The sequence below is a fragment of the Lynx canadensis genome, chromosome A3 (assembly GCF_007474595.2).
Source record: "Lynx canadensis isolate LIC74 chromosome A3, mLynCan4.pri.v2, whole genome shotgun sequence".
NCBI lineage: Eukaryota > Metazoa > Chordata > Mammalia > Carnivora > Felidae > Lynx > Lynx canadensis.
Window position 1 is genome coordinate 110047263 of NC_044305.1, and position 26413 is coordinate 110073675.

Sequence of the window (26413 nt, forward strand, 5' to 3'; positions counted from 1 at the left end):
TTTTGTCAAGCATCGAGAACAAGAATTCTCTATCTACAAGATGTTGGTGATGGCCTATCTAATTTATATCTGGTGTCCCATTAGGGTCAAGGAAAGAGAGGGATCAAGCCTCTAGGGTAAAAGAAGAGGGATTAGGCAGTGTGTTTGTGGAGCAATGAAGGTTAGCATCTTCTCTTGGCATAACTCTTGAGAGATACTTTTTGACCTTGGTCTGGCCGCCCAGGGAAAATTAGAACAAATTATTGGCATGTGGTTACAAAAGAATTCACCTTCAGCATGGGTTTTCTGTTCCACAGTATGTCAAACTGGTCTTGCTTTTTTTGTTTGTTTAATAGATTCGTAGATGGGAGATTGGAATATGCTGTAAACATAAAAGTATGTCTTGATTTTAGGGAAATATTCTGAATAGTTAAACCACTTATTCTAGCAGCATTAAAGAATCCTTGATTTCTCCTATTCAGTTTACACACACACACACACACACACACACACACACACACACACACACACACACCAGGACAGTTAAGGCAGATAAGGTTTCATTCATTGCACCAGCTTTCTTCTTCTGATAGTGGCTTCCTGGAGTGCTGCACTGAGAAGGACTTTTGAGACTGTATCTGATCTTAGATGAAAAGCACTATGATTGGTAACTGATACCAGGAATGAGCAGGAGAATAGGGTAATACAAGTCAGGTATTTGTTATCTCTTAGAGTCTGTTTCTAGACTCTAGTCTGTCCTATTGATGAGTCTGTTGAACCCTTAAAATTTTAAACCACTCACAATAACCCACTGATACAGTTTGATCAGCTCATGCTATTTCCATTTTGCATGAAATGAAGAAGCTGAGGTCTGGAGAAGTTGACATACCGAGTCCATTGTAGCAAAAGAAACTGCAAACCAGTCATCCTAATTTCTTTGGGCTCTTAGTGGTGCAGGTGACTAAAAAGAAGATGATTCATAACGAGTATTGGCATATAGATCTCAAAAATTACCGCTGCATGCCTTAAGCCTAAATTTTAATCCTTCAACTGGATTTGTGATTCCAGAGACATTCCTAAATAGATAGAATGAGACATAACAGCCCTTGCCAGATTTTCTAGTAAATCTAAGTTAAGTCACATTCTGAAAGATCAAGGTTTTAGAAAAAGTTTAAGTATGTAGAGAGTTATTGGAGAAAACTGATGCCAGGTTGGAACAGTAGAAATAGTAATGGGAACCTTTTTTCCCCCTCTAACCAAATACTTTCTAAGTCTTAAGGCATGCATTTTGGGATTTTAGATTTTTAAGGGAATGATGTAGTAGAGCTAACCTTTATCATGGTTATATTCTGTAAAACCTTTGCATTGTTGTGTGAAATGTTTCTCATTTTGGTTAGAATAGAATGTCTACACGTTACACAGGCTGCATCCAAGAAATGTAAGAGATGGTTGTAGTTCTCCTAGTACTGTAGTATGTCAGGGACATTTTTCATCGACTATAACAATGTTTTCAATATCTGATTTCATTCGTTTATTTAAAACAAGCCATCATTGAACAAAGTTTAAATGTGTAATGTGTATCTTTTCAAAATGACCCCTGTTTTCCATTGATTTGGTTAGGTTATTGCAGCTATTTAACATAACAAAGATCTACTTTCTGAAGAAACCAATAGTTGGGTTTTCTCATTCGATGAGAAAGGGATACTGTTTTTCTTTATTTAAATTAATTCCAGGGGCACCTCGGTGGCTCAGTCAGTTAAGCGGCTGACTTCGGCTCAGGTCATGATCTCGCGGTCAGTGAGTTCAAGCCCCGCGTCGGGCTCTGTGCTGACAGCTCAGAGCCTAGAGCCTGTTTCAGATTCTGTGTCTCCCTCTCTCTGACCCTCCCCCGTTCATGCTCTGTTTCTCTCTGTCTCAAAAATAAATAAACGTTAAAAAAAATAAAGAAATTCCATAATATATCCTAAAATTTTAATTTAGCATGTTTTTTTCGTTAGATTGTTAGGAAAAAAGCATTGCCTGATAGCAGTGAAGATCGAGATACAAAAGAAGCCCTAAAGGAGTTTGACTTCTTGGTTACGTCAGAGGAAGGAGACAGTGAGTCTAGAAGTGCAGGCGATGGAACAGAATGGGGTAAGGAAGCATATGGATCCCACCAGAGACGTTAAGTAAAAGAAACCAGTATTTTACCAGCAGGGCAACATCTTGAAGAACACTGTAAATTTCTCATAATGTTGAAATGTTGAACATCCTATGAACTTTTTACTATTGTCACCTTTTATCCGGTGTATATATCTGTGTGTGTGTGTGTGTGTGTGCATGTGTGTGTCTGTTTAAAGAAAGTTGTATTGGTTATCTTATTTCTTTTTTTAAATATAAGCAATATCCATGAAAATAATTTGAATCTGTATACAGACTGTTCTGTGTTTTCTGCCTAGATAGTAGAACTTGTAAATCTAGATTTTGTAGAAATTGAGTATGAGAATGTAATAGAGGGTTTTAGAGACTCATCTCTGGCATCTTCTGTGCAAAAAGAAGTACAGATTTAAAAAATTGTAGTTACTCATTCTAGGCAGATTTCATCAGTTTGTACAAGGCATAGAAACCAATTGTATGGAAATCAATTTGACAATAAATTTCATATATTAAAAAAAAAAAAAGAATCTTGTTAGTTTCTGGCAAGTAATAGATTTCACCACACATCTTCTGTGACCTTCCATTACTATTGTTGTGAGTCTAGTGAAGATAACAATAAGGTTTAACTTTTAATTAAAAAAAAAATGGAAGACACTCTAGGATCCAAAAGCTACCCAGTTTAATTTATTACTAAGAGCTGATTGATGAAATATTAACATTTTTTTTAATGTTTTTTTTGAGACAGAGGGAGACAAAGCTGGAGTGGGGGAGGGGCAGATAGAGAGGGAGACACAGAATCTGAAACAGGCTCCAGGCTCTGAGTTGTCAGCACAGAGCCTGATGCGGGGCTCAAACCCACGAACCGTGAGATCATGACCTGAGCCGAAGTCGGATGCCCAACCGACTGAGCCACCCAGGCGCCCTGAAATATTAACATTTTAAATTGTTAGATCTTTCTGGAAAAATAGAGTATTTTTATTATTGATAGATTATAGTTAGAGCTATAAAAATGTTGAGAGTTTTAAAATTTATTGTGTTTAGTATATTCAGAGGCCCAGTAAAGTTTTTAAAACTGTAGATTGAAATTTAAACTTGTTAAAAATAGATTCCTGTTTGTTCTGATTCATTTAGATTTATTCCAGTCATCCAACAAATATTGATAAAGTGCCTTCTATGTGCCAAGTCATTTGGTGAAGATCCTTACCCTTGTGGTCCGTATAGTCTGCTAAGGGAATATAGCCAGTAAGCAATACACATAAATGATAGAGCATGTCAGAAGGTGATAAGTGTTATGGGAATAGAAAAAGTAGAACAGAGTAAAGGAGATAGGGAGTGCTGGGCTCAGGGTGGCCTGGAGGAGACAGATTACAATTTAAAATTGTAATGGGGTAGGCCCCATTGAGGGGTAACATCTGGACAAAAGACTTGAAGTGGATTGATGGGTTGACAGTAAGATATCTAGGGGAGGAATATTCAGGGAAAAAAAAGCTACAGCAAATGCCCCAGGATAGCAGTAGCCCTCATATGCTTGAGGAATTCTGGGACACCAGAATGGCTGAAGCAGAGTGATTCTAAGGGGAATATGGTAACAAATGATCAAATCGTGTAGGGCCATAGACCACTGGTGAGATGGGGAACCACAGGGGAATTTGAGCAGAAGGGTGACATGGTCTGACTTTTTTAAAGCATCATTCTGGCTGCTGTATTGAGAAAGACTACCTATAGTAGCCATTTTTGGTAATAATCTTGATGTTAGGGGAAAGGGGGCAATTATTGTAGTAATTCTAGCAAGAGACAGAGTGATTAGAAAAGTAGTGTATGTGCTAAGTAGTCAGATTCTGGATGTGTTTGGAAGGTAGAAAAAACAGTATTTCCTGAAATATTTGATGTGAGGTGTGAAAGAAAGGGAGTTTTTTGGTCTGAGCAAATGGCAGGATGAAACATTGGATTTGGAAAAGGAGGGAATTTGATTTTATATGTTTAGTTGGAGATATCTTTTAGAATTTCTCGTGGAAATGTAGAGTGAGCAGTTGGATATGAGTCTTGAGTTCAAGCAAGAGTTCTGAGCTAACACATAATGTTATATAGTATATAAATTTATACTAAGTATAAAATATGTAACATATTTACTCCTTAAATTTTCTTCTCTTGAAATAGTGAAAATTAATGATTGAATTTCTTATCTGCTAGAAGCTCAGTTTCCTGTTTAAGAACTTATAGGCTAACAAATCACTTAAATTGCTTTAAATTTTGAATGAAGGTTGATTGATAAGTTTACAAAGTGCTGTTTATAAGGCCTGTAAAAAAAAATGATTAGTTGATGAACACATGCCAAAAATATAAAATTTTTGAAATGGAAAGATCATTGAAGACTGTTTTGTATAATCTCTTAATAATAATCTTCTCTCATTACATAAATTAATAAGTGTTTTTTTTTGTGAGTCAGTCATAACTGAATTCAGAAAATGGAATGAAAATGAGGGCTTCTCATTATAGAGTTGTGGGGCTTAATTTAATAAAAGTCACTCAAATCTTCTAGTGTTTTTTTCTGTTTCTTTCAAGAGAAATTTAATATTATTACCTAGGAAATTGAATTGTCGTTTCTTAGATATTACATTTTGTATGACTTATATATCTAAAGAATAAGCAATAACTTTAAAATTAGTGTTACATTGAAGAAAATGGTTGTTGTCATTCAGTGACACAACAGTGAATTGACTTATAGCGTTCAATATTTTATTTAAAAAGGCTATTTCATTTGTTTTACTCTATTTAGAAAAGGAAGACCAGTGTCTCATGCCTGAAGCCTGGAATGTGGACCAGGGAGTAATTACCAAACTCAAGGAACAATACAAAAAGGAGAGAAAGGGGAAAAAGGGGGTGAAGAGTAAGTGGAAAACATTGTATCTGTAAACCATAAATCTTTCCTTTTTTATATCCCCCAATTTTTTTCCCCAATGTTTTCCTAAAACCACTTACTCTTTTTCTTTTCTGCTCCTGGTCTCTTTCGTTTTCATCTGCTCTCAGGGGTTGAAATTAAGTGGTTAGTTATTTGATTGTGACCTTAAAAAAATAAAAACAACCATGCTTCTGATTATGGAATCATAATATATCCCAATAATAAATCTAGAGCCTTGTGAGAATATGGAACTATATATTCAAAACATAGTGATAATTTCATCTTTAAAGTATATGTGCTTAATTACCACAATGATTTTTCACTGTTGACAGTTTTAAATCTCATCTAGTTTGACCCTCTGGCAATCCACCAAAATTACTGCATATAATTTTAGACCTTGGAGACAGAAAGTTAATTTCTACCCCTGAATATTCTGTGTGTTCATAACACACAGTTCATTTGCTCTCACTACTGTATGCTATACAGGGCAGAGAGTCAAATACACAACTTTTAAAAGTATTTATTTTCTAATTTAAGAATTTTGGCCAATTTCATTTATAATAATATTGCCAATTAGCTTTTTTCTTTTTAATAAGATGTCTGCCATATAAAAACTGAAAGCTAAAATGAAATTGCTAGCCCTGTGAACCATATATAACCATATATATATCTATATATCTATATATATATATATCATTATGCAAATTACTAGGTTTAGCAGTAGGTCTAATTAAGTATGTAAAGTAGAAACCTTGAAGAAGCTTTCAAGCATCCCTGAAAACCATCTAAAACACCTTTTTAGGACAGCAAAGCTAAACTACCTCCTGTGCTTCCACTCCCGTTGACCATATGCACATGGGTCTCCCTTTTATGGCAAAAGGAATTGCATCCTTTGGGATATTAAAGTAGTTTAAAGTGGGATTAAAATCCAGTTTGGTGAAACATGTATTTAAAAGTTGGAAAAAGCGTAGTTGTTATTGATAAACAATTCAAATCTTTATTTAAAATATGCTAGGAGTTACAAGTATTTAACTTGAATGGATTAAAAAGTCAGTGGCTATTTTTGATGTTATACTTGTAACGATTACATAACTAAGAACTATTATTTGATGCCTTCTCAATATAAATTAAATTATAATGAGAAATATTAATATTAAAACATTAAGAGCATTTTGTACTTTTTATCCAAATGTATGGATAATAAATGTGATCTTGAACAGTAATGAGACATGATTTACTAGGGCTTTTCAGAGCCATGGCAAAACCAGTTACACTGAAATTTTAATGCAAATGTCATAAATGAGAAAGGAGAATATTTTAATTTTCAGGTTGACATAAGTTGATATTTCTTTAAGTAATTATGCTACAATAATGTTTTGAAATGTAAAAAATCTCTCATTTGGAAGTGTATCCAAGATTTACGTAGAATCCACCTACTATTATACTGGTTATTCAGTTCTTGTCAAATATCAAGACATTGCTATAGTTGGCATTTAGCACTTACGATCTAAAATGGCACCATTTGACTGGAACCGTATTCCTACTAATGGAAGCTATTGGCTTTCCTGAATCTGGAGATTATGATCAGCATGCAGGTATATAGCACATAGTTTTTTCGTATGACAAAGAAAAATGACTACAGGGGGAGAAATTTTAATATCTTAGGGTAGAGGGACTGCAGGGTGAGGCTCCACACATTTTGTTTATCATCATCAGTTCACACTGTTTTCATAAAATGGTGATCTGGGAACAAGTGAAGACATGGTAAAAACAGAACTGAAGCAAAACTTTGACCTGGTATGAAGCAGAAATTTACAAACCCCCACAAATATTTTTTTAATTGAACGTTTACTGTTGGAAAAATTTGATTCCTATTGATATGGGCCAGTAGAAATATTTCCAGTCAAATCGTGTACTCCAATCATACGGTCTTGAAATATATTTCTAGGTAGTAGTTAAAATTGCTTAAAAATAGTTGTATTCTTTGCTGGTATAGGAAAAAAAACCATAATGGACTATGGGTAAGATTTTCCCATTCTTAATTAAACTTGTAACAGGAAAAACTACCGAAGATCTGTTTCAGCCTCTATCCTATATAAAACAGTCAAAACAGGGATGTGGGAGAATGAAGAATCAAAGTTCAGGTAAGTAATCAGTAGGGTATGAGACTTCACCTCGGGTACCATAGCTTCAGGATGTAAGGCAGTGAATGCAACTTCACATAAATGGACAAAAAGGAATGTTGCCGTTTAACTCAGTACACAGTAGCTTCACAATCCCTGGTATCTGTCGTCATTTAGAGCAATATATAAGGATTAAAAGAATGCTATTATTTTTAATGGTCCAAATTGCATATGAACATGATTTTTTATTGAAATAGCGATATTATTCCATTAGCTTAATTTTTAAAATATATGTAAAACATAATTCTTCTCAAGAGATAAACTTTTAAAATAATTTGAAAACTTGGAAAGTAATTACTTTTTAACATAGTAGGGTAGTTTTAAAGGTGAATGTAAGCAAATGTGAATAAGGTTTATGGCACCATTTTGATACAGTTGGATAATTCCATTCTTTTTTGTTCTCTTCCTCCCTGTTTCTGGGCTAGGGCCCAATAGGTCAAAACTACAAGATATGCTTGCTAACTTGAGAGATGTTGATGAACTTCCCTCGTTACAGCCATCTGTGGGTTCACCTTCCAGACCCACCAGCTCCAGGCTTCCAGAACACGAAATAAATAGGGCAGACGAAGGTAAGTATATGACACTCCCGAGTGCGCGCATACATACACACACACACACACTACTGGGAAATGCATATCTAAATTCAGTTATTAGAAAGGCTTTCCTAAGAAAATAACTTTATTTTACGTATGTTTGATCGACATGGTGTTCCCCAAATGTAGGCTTTCTTACATTCAAGGGGTTTGATTCCCCCTTCAATCTGTTAGACTTGAAAAGGGTGGATAAACGGCAAGTCCAACTCCAGATTCTAGTCCACCTCCCTAGAAGCCGTGTATTTGGTATGTACAGGCTGTTTTATTCACCCTACTGCAACAAGAAGAAAATTAAGTCCATATGATAGGTAGTAAATGTTTACTTCGAGATTCACATAAATATTTTCAGATGTTTTCTTTAAAGTCTGTCATTGATAAGTGAAAACGGGGCGGGGTGGGGGGGGGGGGAAAGGACACCTGAAAGTCTACTCACACTTGCAACTGTGTTTCTTTGTTCCCTTTCAGTCCTTGTCTAACTGTGTGTATTTTTTTTTACAAAGTTACAGTCACCACGTAGAATAATTCTATCTTGTTTTATTTATGTAACAAAGTCCCAAAACAACTTTCATAATTATAATTTTGAGATTACACATTATATTTTAGACTTGATACTTCACCATATCCCTTTTGGATATTTAGGTTCCCAGTTTTTTACAGTACCGTCTTACGATATTTAAATACAATTCTGCCTGTTTTCTAGACATAAGCTCTGACTTATCTATTTATAAATAGATAAAATGCTTATATGTAGAAATTGATCTAAACTTTTTTTTAATGTTTATTTATTTATTTTGAGAGAGAGAGAGAAAGTGTATGTGCAAGTGGGGGGAGGGGCAGAGAGAATTCCAAGCAGGCTCTGCATGCTGTCAACACAAAGCATGATGTGGGGGCTTGAACCCACGAACCATGAGATCATGACCTGACCCGAAACCAAGAGTCAGATGCTTAACTGACTGAGCCACCCAGGCACCCCTAGAAATTGATTTTAAAGTATGTATTTACATTAGCTGAAAATCCAGTATGATGTAAAAGGAACCTAATGATTAATAAATATCTTTCAATATTTATTTTTTAAAATTGCCTTGAATTTAAATACTGTAATTGTTTGCAGTGAATATGCTTCTTCAAATTACTATTTATTGAATAAAACAGACTGGGAAAAAGCCACAGAAAAATCATAAGTGTTTTTCCTTCTTGGGTTTTAAATTCAGTTACATTTTAGAGAGACATAAACTGATAGAACCTTGATGGACAGATTTTCATGGTCGGAGTACTTTTTAAATGAAACTTTTGACCATCACATGGTTAATTATTTATTAGAGTTAATTTTATTCATAGTATACCTGGAATTGATTACTCATACATTAAATAATGAAGACTTGTACATTACACCTTTATACTCTAAATACACAATTTCTTTGATATAGAGACGTCTTTTGAATTAAAGATGTGAAGTCATGGACCTCATTAGGTGTGTTTGTTGTCCTCTAGGAGATACATTCACTTGACACTATCCATGTGAGAATTTTAATCAGTTTGTTATTCTAAGATCAAGTCTAGATAAGAGGTTCATTTTTCTTTTGTTCTAGTAACTCCTAAAGAGTTTTATCAGAGATTTCATCTTGCAGAATTCTAATAACAGAGGCAGAATAAGTACTATATACTAAATGACAAATGTATAGAAGCATTACATAAGCCACAGAAAGTGCCCTTCATGGAAAAAAATATTGAAGAACCTTAAAACTGAAGCGTTGAATATCTAACTTACTGTCTCTAACATGGGTCCTATAAGCTTTCTTCCTCAGTGAAAGGTTTTCAAAAATATAAGAAGTATGTAAGAAATACACGGTGTATTTAATTGCCCATGAATGATGCCTCTTGGTCTCCAGTTTAGTTTCAGAAAAAGTGTCCATAGCCTGTGTGTGCTTTAAATATTTATCACTTTATTTTTGTTTTAATGGTTTTGTTTTAATTATTTAACTGTAAATAGTAAAGAGGCACAGTTAAATAATTTTGTAAAAGCTGAAGAAATGTGGCCTATCGTCTCAAGTTGTAAGGAGTCTTAGAGTTCTGCCCATGGTCGCTCCCTCTGGCCCTCGGGTCTGCTGGCTTAGCCAGGGAGTGTGCTGGAAGGAGCTCTGCCTTTGTTTCAAGGTTTTACATGGCCATTTTTAGAGCATTGTTTAAATTAGCCCAAACAGAGTGTATGCTCAAATCCCATGAATCTTAGTCTTGTTTTTAAGAGTCCTTTTTATTTCACACCTGAACAAAGTTGTCTGGATACAGTAGAAATGAAAACAAACAAAACACCTGGCTGAAGACCCAGTCTCATAGTCTCCTGTGAGTCATTTGATTGAAATTTGGCATGAAAATTGCTATTCTAACCTAAACAGTCTCCACCCTGCAGTAGTTAATGTGAGAGCTGCTCGAACCCCTCAGAGGATATGTGGTATGTTTGGGTAAAACCCATTTTTATTATTGCTGCTTTATTGCATGGTGGTTTTAATTGCATAAGGTCTTAATTTATGTTCTCCTTTGTTCTTACAAGGGTTTTAAGACATAACTCTTATGTCTACTATTTTTAAGACATAACTATTCTTTCATTTCTTCAACAAATACTTATGATTGAATGTAAACTTACATAATTTAAAGCTGAAAAACACCTTTAAATCCAGTTTTCTACATATGCTAATTAATATATTGACTTGTTTCTCTTAAGGAAACAAAACATTTTTTAGCAGCCGGAGTTTAAACTGTTAAATTCGTCTTATCAACTTATAAATGTTTGTTATTAGTAAAGTAACCACCTCTAGAAAACTACTCAAAGACTATCTTTGACAGTTTGCCAGCATAATTGCATTTATAAAAATCAACAATTTACTATTGACCAAATTAGGTAAAACTCCTGTTTTACTTTGGCATTTTGCTTTTTTTTTTTTTTCCAACGTTTATTTATTTTTGGGACAGAGAGAGATAGAGCATGAACGGGGGAGGGGCAGAGAGACAGGGAGACACAGAATTGGAAACAGGCTCCAGGCTCTGAGCCATCAGCCCAGAGCCTGACGCGGGGCTCGAACTCACGGACCGCGAGATCGTGACCTGGCTGAAGTCGGACGCTTAACCGACTGCGCCACCCAGGCGCCCCTGGCATTTTGCTTTTAACTGATTCTTCTATGATGGTGATTGGAGGAATTGGATTGGTATGTTCAGTGTCATCTATTACAAAGAAGATATGGCGTCAGCTCGCGGCTAATGAAACTGTTCAAACGGACACTTCGTTAAAAAAACGTCTTTGAAATAAAAATCCACTTATAGTGAAAAGAAAATGTCTTTGAAGCAGACATTTTTAACTGAACTATACCTGTGGAAAACTGTAGAAGTGGTAAGGGAGCAGGTCAGTGAATTATCACAAAGTGAACCCAGCTGTGTTACCACTCCCTCGGTCAGAATCCGAACATTACCAGGGTCTTGAAGGGCTGCTTGGGCTTCAAGTTACTGCTTCTCCTCTTCTCTCCAGACACAGTCCTGAGTTCTAACACCAACATTAAGTTTGCCTCATATAGGCATATTTTATAGTTGTAACTATTTTACTTCTTTCTTTTTTTTTTAATGTTGATTTATTTTGAGAGAGAGAGAGAGAATGCACCATGAGCAGGGGAGAGGCAGAGAGAAAGGGAGAGAGAGAATCCCAAGCAGACTCTGTGCTGTCAGCATGGAGCCTAATGTGGGGCTCAAATTCACGAACTGTGAGATCATGACCTGAGCTGAAATCAAGAATCAGACGCTTAACTGAGCCACCCACGCACCCCAGTTGTAATAACCATTTTCGTTTGAAATTTTCTGTATTCTTCCAAGTTACAGAATTAAGCAATTTTATTTTGAATAAGATCAGGAGTGTTCAGATCACTTGTTACTTATGTTTAATATTTGATAGAAGTAATTTGAGTAATTAACATGAAATAGCAAACGAGGTAAGCCTACTTTGCTTTAGTCGTATTATATTTTTGTATATTGAAAAAGAAGGGACAATGGTCTATTGGATTTGTTTCCTGTTGTACTTTTCTTTTTTCTCTTTCTTTTTTTTTAATGTTTATTTATTTTTGAGAGAGAGGAGAGAGGGAGCCAGAGGATCCAATGTGGGATCTACAGGGGCTGCGGAGAGCCCAATGTGGGGCTCGAACCCACAAACAGCAAGATCATGATCTGAACCAAAGTCAGATGCTTAACCGACTGAGCCACCCACAGGCCCCTTGTGTTGTACTTTTCAAATTAGATACCTTTGCCTATGGTTAAGATACGGAAAAAGCAACCAGTTCTTGAGGATTTTCTGCTCACTGAATTTTACTGTGTTTGAATGCATTTAAAAATAATCAAATATAGACATGCCCTTAAGAGACTGTTTACGCTTTAGAAGTTTTTTTATGTGTCTTCTGTCTTCCCCCTTCAGTGGAAGCATTGACCTTTCCTCCTTCTTCTGGGAAGTCCTTCATCATGGGAGCAGATGAAGCCCTTGAAAGTGAACTGGGACTTGGAGAATTGGCTGGACTTACAGTGGCCAATGAAGCAGATTCACTAACTTATGATGTGAGTCATGCTTTTATTTTTGTTGTTTTTTCATTTCTTAAAAATAAAAAGTTAACCTAATAGAAAAAGATAACAGTGGTAAAATTTCTTTACAGGTATAGAATTTGGTTCTGTTTTAATTGCAAACTTTGAAAATACAGTATTTTTCACATTGTGTAGAGATTAAAATTATGGTCTTTGCCTAAATCCGTAAGTTTTTATATCTTGTTTATTGGTTTTAGATTAAGGGAAAGAATTCCCTTTCTGTTACCAAGTTTGGGTTTTATGTTTTAAGGCACCAGAGATCACTTGAAATTCATGCCTCCCTAATGGCAACATTTGAGTTTCTTCTCCAGTACATTATCAGTGAATACTTGGTCTACAGGAGATTTTAGTTATTGTTAGGCAGGGATGTCTACAGGGTGTCTTGCAGATGTTAAGGCCGACCCATCAGTGATTTAGACCAAAACTGAAATCGTCATACCTTTACACATGCATGCGTTTACTTAATCCCAAACACAGTTGTTTTATAACTACATTTAAATTGTCAGAAAAACAGTTGCTTGTTTTATAAAGTATTTACAACCTGTCTTGTCTTGATGAAAATGGTCTCACTTTGATACCTCATTATCTTTGTTGGAGAACACAGTATAGCTCCTACCACATGGGGGCTGTAAAGATGGATGCTTAAGCAAACCATGGATATGAGAAGGATGTGCTCCAAAGAGGAACCTCACCACTCACTCCTCTTCCTACAAATCAAAATTCTCACTCTTTGCTAAGTCCATTAGTAAGTCTTTTGGGTTCTTCCTCCAAAAATACCTAAAATCGTTAGCTGTTTTTTACTTTTCATCCTACTCCATTGTTTTCTTCACCTGGAACTACTACAATAACCTCATCTAAATGGGCTCTTGGTTCCCCATTCTCTGCATATATGATACAGGTTTTTAAAAAATATTTGTTTCCAGTAGTTTTGTATCCTTATATTCTACATCTGTTGTGTATAAAAACACAACTTAGTTGACTTTTGTTTTTTCATCTAATATTTGACAACCTTTTTATTTTTTTAATTTTATTTAATTTTTATGTATGTATGTACTTATTTTTGAGAGGGCGCAAATGAGCAAGGGGCAGAGAGAGAGAGAGACAGAATCCCATGAGGGGCAGAGAGCGAGGGAGAGAGAGCGAGCGAGAGAGAGAGAAGCGGGGCTCACGCTCGCCCCATAAGGGGCTGGAACTCCTGAGTCACAAGATCATGATCTGAGCAGACGTCGGATGCTTAACCAGCTGAGCCACCCAGGTGCCCCTGACAACGTTTTTAATTGGAGCATTGAGTCCATTTCTTTTTAAAGTAATTGCTGATATATTTGGATTTAAACCCACTGTTTATTTGTGCTACCTGTTCTGTGTTCTTTTTTCTCCTATTTTTAGCTATATTGGGATTCTTTTTTATAAGTCACCCCCACTCCATTATTTGGAGATTATGCAGTCTTTCATTACTCTTTCTATTGTTACCCTAGAGATTACCACACATATCCTTATCAAAATTTTAATGCACAGACCTTTAGAACACTTTTAACTATACTTAAAAAATTCCTACTGTACATATATGTTACTATTACTATATATTTTGTCTCGACATTTATCTCCTACAAGATAACGTTTTATACACTCAACATTCAGTTAGGGTTATCCGTTTTACATGATTCATTTTGCTTTATTCTGTTCTCCCCTGCGCATCTGACTGTCCATCTGGAACACTTTTCTTTTACTCTAAGAAATTCCCTCGGTTTTCGGAATTCCCAATTCCCTCAGTTTCTGGTTTTATTAAATTGTTTATTTAATTGTTATTTAAAAGTGGGTTAACTTTTGGGGCGCCTGGGTGGCGCAGTCGGTTAAGCGTCCGACTTCAGCCAGGTTACGATCTCGCGGTCCGTGAGTTCGAGCCCCGCGTCGGGCTCTGGGCTGATGGCTCAGAGCCTGGAGCCTGTTTCCAATTCTGTGTCTCCCTCTCTCTCTGCCCCTCGCCCGTTCATGCTCTGTCTCTCTCTGTCCCAAAAATAAATAAACGTTGAAAAAAAAAAAAAATAAAAGTGGGTTAACTTTTATCTCTGGTATTGAGTTCCAGTTGGCAAGGTTTTTGTTTTGTTTTGTTTTGTTTTGTATTTAGTTTCACTTTAAACATTCTAAATATATTACTTCATTTTCTTCCTTTGTTTTCTGCTAAAGTCAGCTGTCATTTCTTTTATTGGTCGTTCAATGTTAGTCTGATTTTTTTTTTTCTTCTATGACTCATAATCTTCCTATGTCTTGACTGTTAGCCAAGGATTAGTTTTCTTTTTATTTAACCTTCATGAAGTTCTTAGACCTTCTTGGCTTAGTATGTTTTTCTCAGTTTTATATAAAGTTCTCAGCTATTTATCTTCAAATACTGCTTTTACACATCTCTCTTTCTTCTCCTTCTGGAACTCTAGTTATATTGTTAGAACTCTCTACATCCTCTGTCTCCTGCTCCCTTTGTTATGTATTTTCCATCTTTTGTCTCTGTACTTCACTCTAGATGTTTTTATGACCCATCTTCTGGTTAACTAATTCTTTCTTCAGTTATGTGTAATGTGTAATTAAACCTATCTACTTAGGTCTTACTTTGTTTGCTTCTAGAATTCTTTTTCTATAGATTTATTCCAAAATTTACAATGTTGTCTTTTATCTTCTTGAACACAGTAAGCATGATTATGTTCCCAGTGGTTTTCATTAAGCTGTATAATCTTGTGTGGGCATGGTTATTTTTTATTGTGTCCAAATAGCCATACTTGAAAAAATGTCTATAGAAATAACTTTAGGCCTAGGATGATACCTTCCCCCAGGGAGTATATTTTAATTTGCTTCTCTCAAATGTCTGTAGCCAGTAGAAATCTGGATCACCTCATTTCAGTTTCAGTTTTTCAGATGATTTAAAGCTGATCTGCAGTCTCTGCAAGGGCTTTTGTTCTAGTTCACGCTTCTGTCTAGGATGCAACCCTTTGGACTCAAAACCCAAAGCACAGTGGTTCACCAAGCCCCACCTTCTTGGCAGGCCCTGGACACCAGTCTGTATCTCCTTGCACTGCCCAAGCGTCAAAAGCACAGCCTGACCTCTCAACCATCCCCTCTGGAATCAGTAAATACCCTCTGGGGAGAAACAACTCCAAATATCAGGCTCACCTTTTTAGATTTCTGTCTTCCCCTAAATCCTGGCCTCCTTTTTCTTCACTATTTTTCTGGTTCTCCATTTAAAAATTATTAGCTCTGCTTTTCTACTTGTCCTCAGTACAGACTTGATCCTAATGGTCTAGTCTACATCATGGCTAAAAGCAGAAGTTCCCATGAGATACTTTTGTCCTCTCTATACGTACCTCACAAAGATTTTGTCCCATATGTTACAGAATTCAGTCATGTCTCTAGACAAATGTCATTCTTCTTTTTTTTTTTTTTAGCTGTTGTTAAAAACTTAGTGTTATGTCTGTGTTTCTAAAAGAAGTCTCTAGTTCTAATAAACATATTAGTAACCTACCGCTGTGTAACAAATTGCACACGACACAGCTTAAAACAACATTTGTTACAGTTTCTGGAGGCCAGCAATCTGGGGCAGCATAGCTGTGTGGTTCTGGTCTGTCATGTGGTTATAGTAAGCATGTAGCAGGGGTTGCAGTCTTAAATGAAGACTTGGGAAGATCTCCTTCCAGGCTCTCTCATGCAGTTGTTCAAAAGCCTTGGTTCCTTGCTGGCTATTGGCTGGGGACTAGTTTCTCACCCAGGAGCCTCTGTGTGGCGTTCTCGGTGGAGCAGCTGGCTTCTCCCAGTGTGGGTGTACTTGAAAAGAGAGTGAGCAAGAACACCCAAGATGCAAGGTTTTATGACCTGATTTTGGAAGTAATTTGCCACCACTTTTGCTATATGTTATTGGTCACACAGAGCAACCCTGTATTGTGGCAGGGGACTTCACAAGGTGTAAATATGAGGACGTAGGGCTGATCAGGAACCATCTTAGTGGCTGTCTACCACATTAAGACATTCAGAAGGAATCTAATTGTTTTTGTATATGAAAATCTTTTCAGCTCTTCAATAAGAGCAGACAAGAGTCAACTTAGTTGTTCTGCTTCTCCCCCTGCTCCACGCACCCCCAACCCCCACGCAAAGATAACCAGCCCCAGATCTTATAGTAGTTCCTTGCATCGTGTGTTCTGTCTTCTTACTGCTCCAATTGTGACCTGCTCTATCCAAATTTTTCTGCAGACTTTTAAACTTCTGGGTCCTAAGTTAATAGTTTGTATTACGAGTGTAGCCTCTTAAGTCAGGCTATTTGGTTTTGAATCCTGAGTCTTCCACTTACTAGAGGGAACTCATTCAGCTTCTCTTTTCTTTACATGTCTGGTCCTTAAAGTGGGGATAATGTTGATTCCTTCATAGAGCTGTTGTGACACTTAAGTGAGTTAATGCGTGTTAAGTTTTTGAAAAATGTATAAAGTAATGAATAATGCTCAAAATAGCACTTATTATTAGTATTGGTTTTTTTTGTCATTGTAAGTATGGCAATATTTCTTCAGTGTGTTAACCAATATGTGCCCTACTCGTGCTTAAATCTAGAATGCTTGTTAGTCATGGAGTGTAAAGTAATATGTGATAGGATATGTGGTGCTAGTGTAAAGTTAAACATGAACCTCTTTGGCTTTGCTGTTAGTTGGAAATGAAAAAAAAAGTTGGAATATTCTTGGAATGAAAAACTGCATTTTTTAAGTTGTTGAGATGGAGTCTGTGTGGAGAAAAGCAAGATAATGTTGTGTTTTGCAAATGGAATTTATTGTTTTGTAACATCTGATTGTCTCTTCCAGGGTTAACATTTTATGTTTCCAGTTTATAAACGTTGTTACCAATTTGACAAAGAAAATTTAGCTTTTCATAGAAAGTACTGAAAATCTAGAAGTAGGATCATATTCTATAATGTTAATAGGTTATTAAAGGTAACTTAGTTTTCAGGTTTTATCCCAAAATAGTTTCTGTTCTATAATTTAGGTTGAAATTACTTGTCTGTTTTTTTAAGTCATCCTAGTAAAGACCCATTCTTGTTATTTAGTCTTCTTTCAATTTTGAATTATGTTACTTGTTTTTATGTTGTGTATTCATTCATATTTCTTCAAAGAAAACCACTGTTGACGTACTGTTAATTTTGCCTTTTGATTTGATTATTTGCATTTAGAAATTATATTGTTTTGACAATTGCACAATGTGATGATTTAATGACAAATCAGCAGGAATTAATGTTGAAATATAATTTTTTTCATGTCCTGAACCAGATGTCCGGGTATCTTTCTTTTGTTTCCTTAATAGATAGCAAACAATAAAGATGCATTGAGGAAGACATGGAACCCTAAGTTTACATTACGAAGTCACTTCGATGGCATTCGAGCCCTTGCTTTCCACCCCACTGAGCCCGTTTTGATAACAGCATCAGAGGATCACACATTAAAAATGTGGAATTTGCAGAAAACAGCCCCAGCCAAAAAGTGAGAATATTCTACTTTAACTGTATTTGAGGGTTTTTTTTTTTTTTTTCAGTTTATTTATTTATTTTGAGAGAGAGAGAGAGCGTTCATGGGAGGGGCAGAGAGAGAGGGAGAGAGAGAATCCCTAGTAGGCTCCACACTGTCAGCACAGAGCCCAACACAGGGCTCGAACCCACAAAAGGTGAGATCATGATCTGAAACGAAATCAAGAGTCAGATGCTCAACCAGCTGAGCCACCCAGACGCCCTGTATTTGAGTATTTTAATTATCAGTTTTCAGCAGAAAAGTACTTAATTATTTGCTATTAAATTTCTCAAGTATACCTTCCAGCTTTTTCTTCTTTACCATGTCACATAATTAGAATTTTTCCCTTCTTACTCACAATCTGATATCAGGTTGGAAAACTGACACTGAGGGAGAAATAGTATTATCTGATAGTTTCCCAGAGCTTGTGAATGCTGTTTACAATACTTACACAGTATTTTAAATGGTTGTCATATTTGTGGATTCCCTTGTCTATATTGAAGGTTTCTACTGTTGTTGTAAAGAGGTGTAGGCGTGTCATCATTCCCCAGCACAACCTTGCCATATTATTTATTAGGTTTGGACTTAATGATGTGGAAGGGAGGCTGATTGAGGGGTGAAGGACTGTTCTTTGGTATTGTCTTTTGGCCTTGACCTTTTAGGTACTTTCCATACCTACCAACATGTATAGACTGAAAAGCACTGTTATTCCTGTCACTTAACTGCTATTTCTTCCCTCAGCCCCTCGGTTCCTCTCTTAAGCATGAACAGACATGAGTTGTTATAATCTCTTTTATCAGTGACCAAGCTAGTCCGGGTCCCACTTGGTAGGGTACTTACTGGAGGTCGCTCTCCTGTGTCCTTGAATCAGATGGTCCAAACCTAGCATGTGCCAGTAATGGCCCTTCTCTGGTGTCAGGCACTTCTGTTATTGGAAGGAGAAATAAACATGAACTGGCAAAGATTATAGAAGTTTTACTACTGATAGAGGATATCTATTGCCAAGTTTAAACGAGATCAGTGAACATTCCTGCTGTGAGTCCTACATAAACTTGATAAAATACTTGATTTATCAGTCTTCATCAACCAGTTCAACCAGATCTTGCTAAAACCAAGTGACTTCTCATAAGGATCAGGTATCTTCAGCAGAGAGTAATTATTTCTTTGTTATAAATCATGCCTTTTGTCTTTTTAGTTCTCTGGCCACAATGGGCATCTCATTCGACCAAAGAATGTCAATGTCTCATATATTCTTGACTAAAACTTAGAAAAATATTGAAACAAGTTTCTTAGCTGGTGATAGCTTAGGAACAATATCTCCACATGTAAATAACAGTGACCTGCTTACCTTTGAGCATAAAATTTTGGAAATGCTTGAGGAGAGAATCATATAAAAAACTGTAATACAATATAAGAAATGGTAAGTAATTGACTTTACATCCAGTTTCCATTAACAGTCATGGCCAGTATTAGTGTAGAGTATCTATATGTTCAGTGTTCTGATTAATGAATAAACTGATGACTTGGACAACTTTTACAAGTATCGAGGACAGATACCTTAACCTTTATGGAAATGCAAAGAAATTAAAGTGCCATGTGCTGAAATCCTGCTAATGCCTGTTTCTAGCCTAGTCTGTTTTACATGTAGACTTTTATTTAATCCTGTGAGTATTTGGTATTATCCTGATTTTTCAGTTTTGTTTTAAATATGTAGAGGAATCTGAAGTTCCAAAAGAATAAATAATTTGCCTGAAGTTAGCCAGCTAATTGAATCCAGAAATGTATCTCCTCAAAGCCTATGATGCTCTTTGAGTGTGACTCTCTCTTCCTTTAGTCAAATAGACTATGATAATGCTGAGAACACTACAATCAGGTATTATTACTAAACTACTACTAAACAAGTGTTTCTTGAGGCCACAAAAATATGTGATTGATATCAGATAAGCTGTCTTAGGTGTCCTAGGTTGAGAATGGTATATTACCACAGTGTTGGTATTTCTAAAGGCAATTTTGTGGCATATATTCAGGGCTACTGTTTACTACTGAAACTTAGAGTGGTAAAAGTCCTCTCTCTCTTGGATTTAGGAGTACATCTCTTGATGTGGAGCCTATCTATACATTCAGGGCTCATAAGTAAGTATATGCTTTTTCTTTGTTTTAAGTCAGCATCACTGTACATCAGCCTGATTAGAGTATTTTATTTTCTTTCCCTTAAATATTTGTGTTATATATTTTTTGTATTTAGTAGCTTTTTTCTTTTGTAAATGTAAAAGAAACTGGCAGATAATACAGTGTTAAAAACAAGTTTATCACTACCAGAGATCCTTGCTAAAATTAGGTTTTATTTGGATAATGTTTAAATATGATCTCTCTCTTGCTTAAAATAAGTTGATGCAGTAAGGGTTAAATATTACAAATCCTGACCTTTGTTTTCCTTAAAGATAATATAGATTAAAAAAACCCAAGAATTTTAAAATTATGAACACATATTGCATGCTGCTCATATTTCCACATAAGCTTAAGGGTTATACTTATTCACTTGATTTAACACAGAGATTGGCATTTTTTATAGAAAGGGTCGGATAGTAAATACTTTTTCAGCTTTGTAGGCCATATATTTTCTGTTGTATATTTTTGTTTTTAGTTCAGTTTTTTTTTACAACCCTTTAAAAAAAATGTAAAAACCATTTTTAGCTTGAGGACTGTACAAAAACAGACCATTGGCTGGATTTGGCCCACAGGCCATAGTTTGCCAACCTCTGGTTTAGCAGCAGAAGAGAGATGTGCGATGCTTCGATAGTATTTTTATTCATCGTAAAAAGCTGAAACATAGAAACCATATTAATTAAGCACTCTTATTTCTAACAAGTCCTATTATCAGATTGATTTGGGGGAATAGAAATTGCTTTTTCTCTCCCAGAGGACCAGTGCTCTGTGTGGTGCTGAGCAGCAGCGGCGAGCAGTGCTACAGTGGGGGTGCCGACGGACTGATCCAAGGCTGGAATACCACCAACCCCAACGTCGATCCCTATGACTCCTACGGTAGGTGTTTCCCCCAGGATATGCAAGAATAACTTGTCTTCCTTTTACACATTTTACATAGCATATATAAGGATAAAATGAGATATGTTAATAAATTGGTAAAAGACAACAAGGTCTTTATATGGTTGAAAAGGACTCTTGTATTTAGGAATCAATTTGATATATGATGTTAAAAGAAAAAAGAAACAAAATGGGTTATTCCTGCAAAAAAACAGTTCCCACCCTCCCAGAGTTTTGTTGATTGGAAATGGTGGCTATGACTGACCATCGTTTTCTTCATTTTGGGCATCTGTACATTACTTGAGACATTATTACACATTTCATTACTGTTCTTGACAAACAGCCTAAGGAAAATTAATGTTGGCATCATCTTCTTGATCAGTTACTGGAGTGTGTAGAGGGTAATGATTTTTAAGCTCCATGACACCAAAATACTTGAAAGGCCTTAAAAATTAAGAAGTGCCTTTAGTCTTGGGAACAGTGCTGTGAAACATAAATCCACATGATAATCTATCTCTAGATTTTACCATAAATTTTTTTGCAAAAACTGTTTAGGAATTGACTCTTTTGGTTTCCTCTTATATTCTCAGATTTTAGAATGGTATGAAGTGTCATATTTGTCCTAAAACCATATTTTCCTCTTCACTTTAGATTAATTTTGCCACCAAACCTAAGTAAAGATAAATTCGATAAACAAAAAATTTTCCCAACATATATTTAATAAACATTTAACATGTATTTTGTGAAAGGTAAACCCCCTCTCTCTCCCCGGGTCTCTTAAAAATTGATCTGTTCCATATTTTTCCTTACTTCCTTTATCTCTCTATGAGAGGATCAGTTGTTCTGTCCCAAGGCAACCAGCCCTTCTCCTTTGGCTCTTGACCTCATTCTCTCTTGTTTCTTTTGAGACTGCACTTGATTCGTTCTTGCTGTCTCTCTTGCTCTCATCTTAAGCCTTGCCCTCTTTTCTCCTTTCCACCCCCTCCACATATAAGTAAATCCAGCTAGCTCCTCTCCTGGGCAAGGGGAAGCCTTTTCTTGACTTCATTTCCCTCCCTGGCTTCTGTTTAGTCTCTGTTTCCCTCATCATCTGTGTGTGTGTCTCTTTGGGGGTTGTGACTAGAATACACAATTTGGAGTTACTAATTCCATGTCCTTTCCCCGGGCATCATCCCTCTGCAGTCTGTCTTCTGGTCATTCCCCTTAAATATACCAAGATTATCAGTGACTACCTGATTGGCTGATCCAAGGGGTATTTTCCAGTCCTTGTTTTTCTAGACGTATTGGCTATCTGAAACTGTAGAACATTCCATCCTTGTTGAAATTTGTCCACTATTGGCTTCTGTGACAATTTGTTTCCTATCCTTCATAAACTTTTATTTTTCTTACCTTAGATACTGGCATTTATCAAGGCCCACACCCTATTCATTCCTTCTTTTGTATGCATATTCTTTGGTAGACTGAATCCACCTCTATGGTTTTATATGCTGTTGACTCATAAATATCTTCTGTAAGCCTCAGACTGCCTACAGAACATTTCAAAGTCACCATCTCATTGTCCATAAATCCCCGCAAGTGCTGTGTTTCTTCTCCCATATATTCTTTATGAGATGGTGGCACCACCACAGTTACCCAAGCTAGAAACCTAACAGTTATCCTTGTTGCCTTGTTCTGTTTGCTATCTGCACCTTATTAATTTCCTAGTAACTAGTATTTACCTAATATTAATTACCTAAATACTCCTTGAATATAGCCCTTCTGCTTTGCCCCCTTTCCCAATGCCCTCCCCTAGGTGTTCATCATCACCCCCCCCAGACTGCTGGAACTGTTCCCTTGCCGTCATCTGGATTCTGTCCAGTCTGTCTTCTGCACTACAGTGAAGGCTACCTTATTAAATACCTACTTCATCCTACTGCTCCTGGAAAACCCCGTAGTGGTTCATTTTGCTTTCAGAATAACTCCTAACTACCTTGATATGCTGTAGAAATCCCACCTTAAAGTAGCCGCTCTCCTCTCATCTTTCTGTCTCCAACTTCACACTTCAGTGGTGCTGAATTGCTTGTAAATTTCCTCACATGTCGTGCTTTCCTTCCTTTGTGATTTTGCAGGTGCCGCCTCCTTTGCCAGTAGTGGCTTCCCTCTAGTTTTGACTGGCCAGCCCCTGTAGACTCTAGGTGTCATTCTCTCCAGGAAGCTTTCACTCAACCCTGTTACTCTCCATGGATACAATGTCAGTCACTGTTATTGTACTTATCACAACATCTTTTGAGACCAGGATAGCACTGTGTCTTAATTATCTGTGTGGCCCCAGCATCTAGCATAGTGCCTAACACACCGTGTCTTCAATAATTATTTTATTTAAAAAAAAATTTTTTTTTTCCAACGTTTTTTTTATTTATTTTTGGGACAGAGAGAGACAGAGCATGAACGGGGGAGGGGCAGAGAGAGAGGGAGACACAGAATCAGAAACAGGCTCCAGGCTCCAAACCATCAGCCCAGAGCCCGACGCAGGGCCCGAACTCACGGACCGCGAGATCGTGACCTGGCTGAAGTCGGACGCTTAACCAACTGCGCCACCCAGGCGCCCCTACAATAATTATTTTATGATATGACAGAGAGTAGAGGACAGATAACATTGACATTTTAAACTTAACATGTGTGAGCCATCTTGAAAGTACTGCTTCATAGAGTCACTGTGAGGATTGATAATTACAGTTTCCAGTTTGACTTTTGTCACGAAACCGTGCTAAGTGAGCCTCCTTCCCTTCATGCACATCATTCACATGTCGGTTAGTGCTGTTAGAGGGGAATACCTGTATGTCTCAGTTCGTGTCCACCGTGAATTCCAGGGACCTGTTGCTCCCAGGAATAACTGCCATTCGTATTGCGGAGGTACAGGAGGCTGGTCTGAAGAAGCGTATCCAAAGTGCTGACAGAGCTCAACGAGGAAAGGATCTCTGTTCATTTCCTCGAGGAATAGTTGTGACTTCTCTGAACGCAGATTAAATTCAAATGATGTGTGTTAACGTGCTTTTTAAAAAATCTAGACAAATGGAAAGAAGGGAAGGAGAAGGAAATACCTGATTTTTTTTAAGGAGAGAAATATGTACTTTAAAATTTTAATTTATAAGTCCTAGACTCTGCATGTGCGTATTTCCAAGCCTGTTTTTAGTTACTGCAACATTTCAGAAGAGTAATAGAAACTAGGAAGCATATTTTGTGCTGTTATTAGACGCTTTTGTTTGTATTTCCTTTCTCTGGAATCTGAGTTACCTTTATGACTTGTTTTTTTCTCCTGATTTTGCATTCTTGCTATTTTGTGTAGATCCTTCTGTTTTAAGGGGCCCTCTGCTGGGCCACACCGATGCTGTCTGGGGCTTGGCTTACAGTGCTGCCCATCAGCGCCTGTTGTCCTGTTCAGCAGATGGCACTCTCCGATTATGGAATACAGCCGAGGCTGCTCCAGCCCTAAGTGTATTTAATGATAATCAAGGTATATGCTTTTTTTTTTTTTTTTATCATTCAACTGAATCTTTTATAAAGTGTCTAATTCTAACAACAAGCAAATAAATAAGTAAAGGATTCTATAAACTCTTAGAGTTTAAATTTAATTTGAAGGGTTTTTTTTAAAGTAATGAAAGCGTATTTGTTTGAACTTCCAACTTATGATTTTTAAAAGCATAGTGTTCAGTGAAAGAACACACATTAAAAAATGTTTTTTAAATCAAAATATAACATCTACAGTAAAAATGGATATTGAAGACATGTCTTACTGGGTTTGACAAATATATAACTCTTACACCTCTCAAGATCTAGAACCTTTCCTTCACCTCTTCAAAGTGTCTTTGGGTCCTTCCCAGCCCCTCTTCCCATTTCCAACCAGCGGTATGATTTCTTTCATTACAAATAAGTTTTATCTGTTCTAAAATTTCATAGAAGTGAAATCATATAATATGTACTCTTTTTGTATCTGGCTTTTTACTCTCTAATGTTTTTGTGATTCATCTGTGTTCTACATATCAACTTATTTTTTTTTATGTTTAATAGTATTTCATTAAACCAGTGTGTTTATTTATTTACCTTTTGATGGACATGTGGGTTGTTTCCAGTTTTTGAGTATTATGAACAAAACTACTATGAACATTCTTTATTTATTTATTTATTTATTTATTTATTTATTTATTTATTGAGCTAGTAAAGAGCTAGAAGTAGAATTGCTGGGAGTTAGAAGTGGTTTTGTGTGTTCAACTTTATGTGAAATTGCCAAACTTATCCAGAGTGGTTGTGCCATGTTATACCACTGACAGCATGTATGAGAATTCCAGCTGCGCTTCATTCTTAATTAATTAGCATTTGGTGTTATCAGTTCATTTAGTTTTAGCCACTCTGGCGGGTGTGTAGCAGTGTTTCATTGTGGTTTTAATTTGCATCGCTTTGGTGGCTAATTATTGTGAGCACTTTTGTGTGTGTGTGCTTATTAGCTATTAATGTATCTTCTTCTATAATATACAGATTTTTTAACTGCTTGCTTGCTTTAGATTTTCAACCATATAAAAAAATCAGATTATATTCATGTATATGTATACATGATATGTATACATATCATTCTATTCTTTTATGTTTGTAAGTACACTGTAAGTTTAACCAAGTTTTATCCTATTCTAGATGATAAATAAAGTACCTTCTTTATTCTTGAGCTGTTTTAACTTGTGTCTGGGTTTTGATGAGTTGCCTGCATTTGATATTTGCATGACTCTACCAGTAAATAATAATTTGAAATTTTATTTTTTTAATTCCGTATTTTTGATGAGTTAGAATTCCTCATAAGAGATGGTCTCTTAAAGAATTCCCACAATGCCACTCTAAGCCTCAGGTAAAAGTGTAAGCAACAAAACTTGTAGTCCAGGAATGTTTTCCATTTATTTTCTGAGTAAAGGCCTGCATTCTGTGAATATATTAGCTGAGTAACAGGTAGAAGACTTGCTGAACAGGTAAAGATAATAAAATAGGCTAGGGCTAACAGTAAAAAAAGAAATAATCTCTACTGAATGGCTAATGAGCTAATTTTTATTCTAATGTTGAGCCTTCTTTACTTCTTAAGGAAATCTTGTGACTATTTGTTTTGCTATATTATAAGGACATTTTCAACTAGACCCTCTGATCGCCATTCTCTGAATATGTTCTGACTCTCTTAGAATTGGGAATCCCTGCGTCTGTGGATCTAGTGAGCAGTGACCCGAGCCATATGGTAGCATCGTTCAGCAAAGGATATACAAGCATCTTTAACATGGAAACGCAACAGCGCATTCTCACTTTAGAATCCAACCTAGATACAAGTATGTATACCAATTTTAAGTATTCTTTGTTTGGGTCAAATTTTTAAACTTTCTCAAAATTATAATTACTAGAGTCAACTACAAAAAATACTTGTTATTATAAAGAGTTCTGCCT

The 26413-nt window shown here is 36.3% G+C and overlaps 1 protein-coding gene across 4 annotated transcripts in view; it reads left to right on the forward strand.

The window, feature by feature from the left end:
- The window catches only part of STRN (striatin), a 91354-nt gene that overhangs the window by 55703 nt on the left and 9238 nt on the right, over positions 1-26413 (forward strand). For 3 of the 4 annotated variants that reach the window (XM_030311312.1, XM_030311314.1, XM_030311315.1), the window contains 10 exons: positions 1977-2112; positions 4892-5002; positions 7072-7158; positions 7623-7766; positions 12238-12374; positions 17721-17896; positions 20006-20053; positions 20841-20962; positions 24288-24455; positions 26158-26298. In XM_030311312.1, coding sequence (XP_030167172.1) covers positions 1977-2112; positions 4892-5002; positions 7072-7158; positions 7623-7766; positions 12238-12374; positions 17721-17896; positions 20006-20053; positions 20841-20962; positions 24288-24455; positions 26158-26298 — 1270 coding nt within the window. The remainder of the gene's footprint in view (positions 1-1976; positions 2113-4891; positions 5003-7071; positions 7159-7622; positions 7767-12237; positions 12375-17720; positions 17897-20005; positions 20054-20840; positions 20963-24287; positions 24456-26157; positions 26299-26413) is intronic. The other variant, XM_030311313.1, reaches the window with a different exon arrangement.